At 49.6% G+C, this 8,346-nt stretch overlaps 2 protein-coding genes across 3 annotated transcripts in view; both read left to right on the top strand.

Moving 5' to 3' along the window:
* The window catches only part of DDR1 (discoidin domain receptor tyrosine kinase 1), a 76,243-nt gene extending 72,163 nt beyond the window's left edge, over window positions 1-4,080 (top strand). For both annotated transcript variants that reach the window (XM_019502006.1, XM_019502007.1), the window contains 2 exons: window positions 467-616; window positions 790-4,080. In XM_019502006.1, coding sequence (XP_019357551.1) covers window positions 467-616; window positions 790-930 — 291 coding nt within the window. In that variant the 3' untranslated portion in view covers window positions 931-4,080. The remainder of the gene's footprint in view (window positions 1-466; window positions 617-789) is intronic.
* DDR2 (discoidin domain receptor tyrosine kinase 2) overlaps window positions 1-8,346 on the top strand; it is a 247,325-nt gene that overhangs the window by 185,227 nt on the left and 53,752 nt on the right. The gene's annotated exons all lie outside the window — the stretch shown is intronic.

An 8,346-nucleotide genomic window follows, 5' to 3' on the forward strand; every position in this document is an offset into this window, starting at 1 on the left:
GCAGAAGGACCCAGGAAGTATAAGGGGGAGTAGCTCCTGCAGCATAGGGAAAGCTGGATCCCAGAAACTGACTGAAAAGGGGCGGAGTTAAATGAAGGGCGGAGCTAACCCAGAATGGGTGAGGCTAAGGGGAAGTGGGACTTATCCCCAAGGAGGCAGGGCTAAAGGCAATGTAAGGCTATTCAAGAGGAAGTGGGACTAAAAGAAGGGTGGGTCTAGCCCAGAAGGAGCAAATCGAAGTTAAGGGCAGTCTTATCCCAGAGCAGGCAGAGCTAAATAAAGGGGTGGGGCTATCCCAAAGGGGAAGGGGCTAAGTGAAAGCAGTGGGGATGGGAGGAGGCTAGGGAGTAAGGGTGTGGCTAAATGGGTGTGGGGGAAAGAAAATGTGTCCTGGGACCCACTCAGCATCCCACCCAAGACCCCTTGTCCCTCTCACCCTGTCCCTCTCCCCTTCCTGGCTCCATAGGGGAAGTTCACAACAGCCTCAGACGTCTGGGCCTTTGGGGTGACGCTGTGGGAGGTGCTCATGCTGTGCCAGGAGCAGCCCTACAGCCAACTCACCGATGAGCAGGTCATCGAGAATGCCGGGCAGTTCTTCAGAGACCAGGGCGAGCAGGTACGGGGGCACCAGAGTTCAGTCTCCAGCCTCAGCAACAAGAGTTTCAGATTTTGGCTGAGCAGATGTGAAAGAATTAAAACTTTAGCCCTCCTGGAAGGGCAGCAGAGATGAAAAGGGGGCATGAGGTGGTTAGACCTCCCCCCACACTGATCTTTTACCCCCATACCTAGGTCTACCTGTCACGGCCCCCAGCCTGCCCCTTGGCCCTCTATGAAGTGATGCTGAGATGCTGGGCTCGGGATGCCAAGGACCGTCCCCTCTTCCAGCATCTCCACCGCTTCCTGAATGAAGACGCTCTCAATATGGTGTGAGCTGGGCTATGCCAGGGTGGGGGGAGGGATTTGGGGTGGCTCTCCTGGGCATAGGCCTCCTGGTGTCTATCCGGCCACAGCTACAGGGGTGGGTGGGTGGATGGAGGGTGGCCAGACCATGCCCAGCTCTGGGAACTGGACATATTGGTGCTGGAGGGGTTAGGGATATGGGATCTCCCTGATGCCCTGGCTCTACCACCCCATTCCTTGTCCCACTCCTCCTCTGCCTACCTCCTCTGCATCTCTCTGTCTTCCTTATACCCATCCATTTGTCTGTCTTCCTGACATACAGAGGTCTATATTTCCTATCTCTTTCCTAATAGCATTTTAGAGAAGCTGGACTAGAAGGGACCTCCCAGGGTCATCTAGTCCAACCCCCAATACCCATCTATCTTCCTATCTTCTCATGTACAGCTGTCTGTCTGTCTTTATCTGTCTCATACCCCTCTATGTATCTGTCTTCCTCACGCACAGGTTTCCATCTATCTGTCTTCCTCACACTTCTCTACGTCTGTCTTCCTCATAGACAGACAGGTGGACAGCTGTGTATATCTTCCTCACACCAATCTATGTATCAGTCTTCCTCATGTACAACTGTCGGTCTGTCCTATCTTTTTCCTCATCAAATCATAGAAAAGTAGAGCTGGAAGGGACCTCCAAAGGCCATCTAGTCCAACCCCATCTACCTCTCTGTCTTCCTCATATACAGCCATCTATCTGTGTCTCTATCTGCCTCACACCCCTTTATGTATCTCTCTTATATAGCCAGATGGACAGATGTGTATGAGGAAGACAGTACGTGGATAGGTGTGGGGAAGATAGGCAGACAGCTATGTATCTGCCTCACACACTTCTACATATTTATCTTCCTCATACACAGCTATTTGTCCATCTGTCTGTCTTCCTCACACTTCCTACTTCCTACATATGTCTTCCTCATAGACAGACAGACAGCTTTGTATCTTCCTCAGACCCCTCTATGTATCTGTCTTCCTCAGACACTGCATGTCTGTCCTAGCTATATCTTTTCTCATAGAATCATAGCAAAGTAGGGTGAAGGGACCTTCAGAGGTCATTTAGTCCCCCTCCAATACCCATCTACCCGTGCCTTCCTTGTCTTTCTATTTAACTGTCTTTCTATTTATCTTCTACACCCATCTGTCTGTCTTCCTCATTTACAGCTGTCTGTCCATCTTCCTTACTCCCATCCACATGTCTGTCTCCCTCATATACAGCTGTCTCTCTATCTGTCTATCTTCCTTATACTCATAGCTGTCTGTCTGTCTATATATATTCCCTCATACTTTGTCTATCTCGCTATCTACCTCCCTACTGCCCATATACTCTACCCCATCTATCTATCTATCTATCTATCTATCTTCTGACCATACACTCCACCACCTCATGCACACTCGTCCCTCTTTTGCTTTTTGTCTCCATCTCTCCTCAGCTCTTCCATTCCCCATCTGTCTTGTGTCTTGTTCTCCACCCACTTCCCCATCTCCTATCATCCCACTTTCACCCATTCCCTTTCTTTTGCCCTTCCCTGCTCAAGGGTGTTTCCTTTCCTTCCTCTACTCCCAGAGGGGCTGACCTCCACCACCCCGCTGCTTCACTCCCCAACCTCAAAGAACTGTGATGGTTTGGAGGGGTGGGGGTCAGGTCCTTGCCTCATGTGATGTTCCCTCAGACTGGGCTAACACTGGGTATTTGCGGTGCTGCGAGGCATCGCCAAACACTGGATATATGGGAGACACTACTGACTGCAACGCTGGAGGCTGGGAGCCACGACTCAGCTTCAGTGGCCCCATGGGGCTGATCCAGAGACCTCCAACTCACCTGATACCAGTGCTGGCTCTCATGGTACTTTGAAGACTCCAGCAGAGAAATCCAGCCCATCCCCTTTGTCATCAAACTCCCTCTTCCCCCATGAGACAGGGCTATAGATCCTGTGTGGTTGCTGTTGGGAAGGAGAGGAGATTTTTCACTGGTGTACCAATGCAAACACATTTTTGGAGTACCGTATATACTTGTATACCACACACTCCTCCCCACTTTCAAATGAGACTTTCAAAATGGGGGTGCATATCTTAAGTGGGGAAGTTGATCCTTCTGCCCAGAATAGCAGCTGTGGCATTTCTATTCAAGCAGTGTTGAGGGAGCTGATTGACTTGATAGCTCACTGGAATCTATTAATTGCTCTTCACCCCATGGATGTTAACAACTCTCTTTCCTTTTTAATGGTCTTGATGTTCCACTAACCCAGAATGCTGAAGAATTTGCAATGTAGCTCGTACAGTCTCTCTTCCCCTATTTCACAGCCCTGTTTTTAAGCTTTTTTGCAACATTTTAAATCCGCTCATGGAGTGCAATGTTCAGCAACAACTAGAGTTTCAGCTTTTGGTTGAGCTGCTGACAGTTCAGCGTTGAAAGGATTAAGACCAGAACTTTGGCCTGAACAGAAAAAGGAGGGCAAATGAGCAGAAGTTAATGCTCTATCCCTGCTGTATGTGGCCATAACTCTGGAAAAAAATCTTGTATTTTTCATTCTGCCTTCCCAAAAAGAGGTGTCTATCTTACTGGGGATGTGTGGTATGTGAGAAGATACGGTATATCAGGGACACCCCGTAAAGAGATTTTTGCTAATCAGGGGCCTTAACACCATAAGATCATGCATTGCTTTTGAAACTCTCAAGCTGGAGCTTCTTAAAGGAGGCCTAGGGGAATGCAGCACTCATTCAAATAGCTTGAGCTTTTGGTGCTTAATTCCCGTGGGTTCCCTTGAAAAAAACACCCCACTGTCTTCTCGTTTTGTTTCCAGGGAGTAAATATTAGTGGCTGTGACATAGGTTCAGTGGCTTGGACGTGTCTGTGTTTTGTCTCCTTGTTTAAATTCCCTCCCTCTTCACACACAACACTGTCGAAATTTTTCTCCATTTTTCCCCCTCCCTTGCTGATCTCAGTAGCTTTTGTATTATTAATATTATTATTGTTGTTATTGTTATTATTATTTGGAAATGGGATCTGTACATATTTGGAGAGTAGAGATAAAAAGACAAATTTTTTAAACTAATATATAGATTTTTGTTGATTTTTTTTCTTTTTTAGCTGTTTCCTTTAACGTGGTGAATAAAAGCGTTGCATTTTCTACCCGCGTCTCCTTGAATTTTCTTGCCTTCTCAAAATGTGGAAACAGCATGTAAGGGAATGTAAGAACATAAGATTTGCCATTTACTGGGTCAAGTCATAGGTCAGTCTTGCCTAGTCTCCTGTCACACCATGGCAGAAAGTGAATGCTGAAAGGGAGAGTGAGCTGGGTGTGACCAAGGTTTTTTGTTTGTTCCCCTCTCATTTGCAGTCTTCAACATTTAAGGTCTACGAAGTTTGGATTCAGAGACCGTGCCCCTCACTCCTGAGCTCAATAGCTACCGATGCTCCTTTCCTCCAAGAATGTATGCACTCCCTTTTTGAATCTGCCTGAATTCTCAGCATCCACCATGTCTAGTGGCAATGAGTCCCACACTTGAATGACATACTGGATGACAAAGAACTTCCATTTGTTCATTTTAAACTTACTCCTTCCTAGTTGCATGGTGTAACCCCTTGTTCTTGTATTGGGAGAGAGAGAGAGTCAATAATAAATCTGTATTGACTTTCTCTTCACCATATAGTATTTTGGAAACACTTATGTCCTCCCTCAAGCATCTGTTTTCTAAATTTCTAAATCTGACCTTTTTAGTCTCTCCTTATATCATAGAATCATTGAAGTGTAGAAAAGTAGGGTTGGGAGGGATCTCAGCAGGTCGTCTAGTTCAATCCCATGCTCAGAGCAGGACCAGACCCCAACTAGATCATCCCAGCCAGGCCTAAACAACCTCCAAGGATGGAGAGTCCACCACCTCTCTAGAAAACCTGTTCCACTGCTTCACCACCCTCCCAGTGAGACAGTTTTTCCTAATATCCAACCTAAACTTCCCTTTTTGCAACTCGTTGCTCCTTGTTCTGTCATCTGCCGCCACTGAGACCTGAGGGGGCACTCCATCCCGTCTTCCAGTTCATGGATTAAAAAATTGAAGAAATCCAGCCCCAGGGGTACGCCACTTGATACCGGCTGCCAACTAGACATCAAGCTATTGACTACTATCCTCTGAGCCCAATGATCCAGCTAGTTTTCTATCCACCTTACAGACCATTCATCCAACCTGTACTTCCACAGCTTGCTTGCAAGAATGTTGTGAGATACTGTATCAAAAGCCTTGCTTAAAGTCAAGGTACATCACATCCACCACTCTTCCCATATCCACAGAGCCAGTCATCTCATCATAGAAGGTAATCAGGTTGGTCAGGCATGACTTGTTCTTGGTAAATCCATGCTGATTGTTCCTAATCAACTTCTTCTCCTCCAGGTACCTAGAAATCGATTCCTTGAGGACCTGCTCCATGATTTTTCCAGGAATGGAGGTGAGACTGACAGGTTTGTAGTTCCCTGGATCCTCCTTCTTCCCTTTCTTAAAGACAAACACTATATTTGCCCTTTTTCAATCATCTGATACCTCTAACAATTGCCATGAGTTTTCAAAGATGATGGCCAATGGCTCTGCATTCACATTGGCCAATTCCCTCAACACCCTCGGGTGTCTCCCATCTGACCCCATGGACTTGTCAACTCCAGCTTTTCTAAATACTCCCTGACCTGCTCTTTTGCCACTGTTGGTTGCTCACCTCCTCTCCAAACTGCACTGCCAGATGCAGTAATCTGGCAGCTGACCTTGCCTGTGAAGACTGCCGTGAAAAAGGCATTGAGCACTTCAGTGTTTTCCACATCATCTGTCACTAAGCTGCCTCCCCCATTCAGTAAGGGATCCACACTTTCCCTGACCTTCCTCTTGTTCCTGATATGCTTGTAGAAACCCTTCTTATTACCCTTCATGTCCCTTGCTAGCTGTAACTCCAATAATGCTTTGGCCCTGCTGATTTCAGCTGTGTGCCTGCCCTTTTTTTTGCCACACCAAATATGCTGCTCCTTTCTAGCCTTTCACCTGCTTTTCCATGCCAATAGGATTGTCTTAATTTTTCCTGTAACCAAGTCAGTTCTCACTGGGAGGGTAATAGAGGGGACTCCTTGTTTGAAGCCACACTAATTCGGGGCTTGGAGGCAGACTTGGTAGTGCCCAGTCCTGCAGTCTTGGGTCCATCTTTCCAGGGTACAGCACCCATCTTTGACACAAAATGGGTCAATCATGTCTCCAGTGTAATGATGTCAGCTCTAAATTTTGCTCGGGCTGTCGGGTGGCTGGGGAATGATGAACACGTCGAACACAATGCCAGCTGGTGTGTCCATCAGTGCAGCTCTGCCCTCCAGCCTGGATTAGGAGCCATGGTCAGATCCTCTAAAGATCCCAGCAGTCACCTGAAAGCACAGACCTCTCTTACGTGTAATAAATATACAACAGTGTGTCCTCTCTGATTTTTCTCCCTTGATAAGGCAAAGTCATCCCTGAGACCTGCTCCTTGCCCTGCCAGCCAAACACGAGCATTTACTAACAAGACTCAGAAGCCGCCTAACGCGGCAGTGAGAGCTCAGAGCAGGTGTTTAATGAAGCCGTGGCATGTTGGAGCCCGACTCCCGTGGCATACTTGGGGCCAGAGATGAGCTCCCAGAGGTGGTGGGATCTTCCCAGTTGGGGTGGGTGGGTTTTAGGGATGAGGCGAGGGGTGTGTCCAGGGAAGCAGTTTTGGTCTGAGCGATGTGTGGGGTGAGGGGCATGTGGGGTGTTTTGTCTGGAGGTCGCTATCTAGAGGAATCAGAGCCGATTGCTGCATTTGAACCATTTGCAAAACCCTGCGTACAAACCTGCTGCAGGCATTGGTCATTTCCCCCACAAAGGCCTGGAGGAGGAGAATGGCCCCTCCTCTGCTGCTGCTCCAATGGCCACGGGACCTTCTGGCACCATCGACCTCCTGCCCGGCACTGCCGCGGGCCCAGGCTGCGCTGCCTGCAGTTCCTGGCAGGACGGGACTGAGCAGCTGCTCCTGCTGCCCAGCACCAAGGCAAGGAGGGGAAACTCGCCCCTCCTTGCAGAGACTAACTGTGACATCCTGGACTTGCCTGGAAGGCCTGGCAGCCACCAGGGACATGCGTGATGGCTGATCACAGGCCAGCAGCACCGGGCACAGCTTCATTGCTATTAGCTCTGCTCTTTCCTCCTGCTGGGACCTTATAACAAGGACTCGCGTTGCCTGGGGCAGCCAGACCTGAAGCCCCTGAGGCCATGTGTGTACAGCAGGGGTGCACAAAATACAGCCCGTAGGCCTGACGTGGCCCGCTAAGCACTTTCACCTGGCCTGTGGGGCAATGGGCTCCAGCCTGCAGGGCTTCCCTCCTGTGCTGCGCACCCCTGGCAGGAAAGGCAGCCAGCTCCAGCACATGGGGCTTTCCTTCTGTGCTGTGTCAGTGCAGGGTCTGAGGGGGAGTGGCACGGAGCACCAGCGATACAGACACCCTGGGCATGGGCAGCTGGTGCCTCCCTAGTTTGTGGGGGCTCCAGCAGGGCATGACTGGGGGGGATCCCTCAGCAGCCAGCTAGTGACCAGGAAGGGGGGTTGTCCCCAAACAGCCAGTCGCTGAGCGTGCCAGCAGCATGGCAGCAGCATAAGTGCCACCAATTCCACGTGTGGCCTGTGCCACCGGGGCAGCCAATTCAGGGGGGCACTAGCACTCTCCAAGCCCCCCAGCGGCAGAATACCATCTCTGTCTCTCCCCAAACTCCGCTAGCTGACAATTTGGTTACCACGGTCACTGCAGAGCGCAGACTCCTCTGGTCCCATCTGCTTCATAGATTTATAGATTCATAGATGCTAGGGTTGGAAGGGACCTCCACAGATCATCACATCTGACCCCTGGCCTGGGCAGGAACAAGTGCTGGGGTCAGATGACCCCAGCCAGATGCCCATCCAGCCTTCTCTTAAAGACCCCCAAGGCAGGGGACAGCACCACCTCCCTTGGGAGCCCAGTCCAGATTCTGGCCACCCTCACCATGAAGAAGTTCTTCCTGATGTCTAGCCTAAATCTGCTCTCTGCCCGTTTGTGACCATTATTCCTTGTTACCCCAAGAGGCGCCCTGGTGAACAGAGCATCTCCAATCCCTTGCTGCATCCCCCTAATGAATTTGTAGGCGGCCACAAAATCATCTCTCAGCCTTCTCTTGCAGAGGCTGAAGAGATCCAGGTCCCTTAGTCTCTCCTCGTAGGGCTTGTCCTGTAAGCCCCTAACTATATGAGTGGCCTCCTCTGGACCCTCTCCAGTCTATCCACATCCCTCTTGAAGCACGGCACCCAAAATTGGACGCAGTACTGCAACTGCGGTCTGACTATCGCCACACAGAGGGGGAGTATCACCTTGGATCTCTTTGTCGT

The sequence above is a fragment of the Gavialis gangeticus genome, unplaced genomic scaffold, assembly GCF_001723915.1.
Source record: "Gavialis gangeticus isolate Ggan-Ray unplaced genomic scaffold, GavGan_comp1, whole genome shotgun sequence".
Classification (NCBI taxonomy): Eukaryota; Metazoa; Chordata; order Crocodylia; family Gavialidae; genus Gavialis; species Gavialis gangeticus.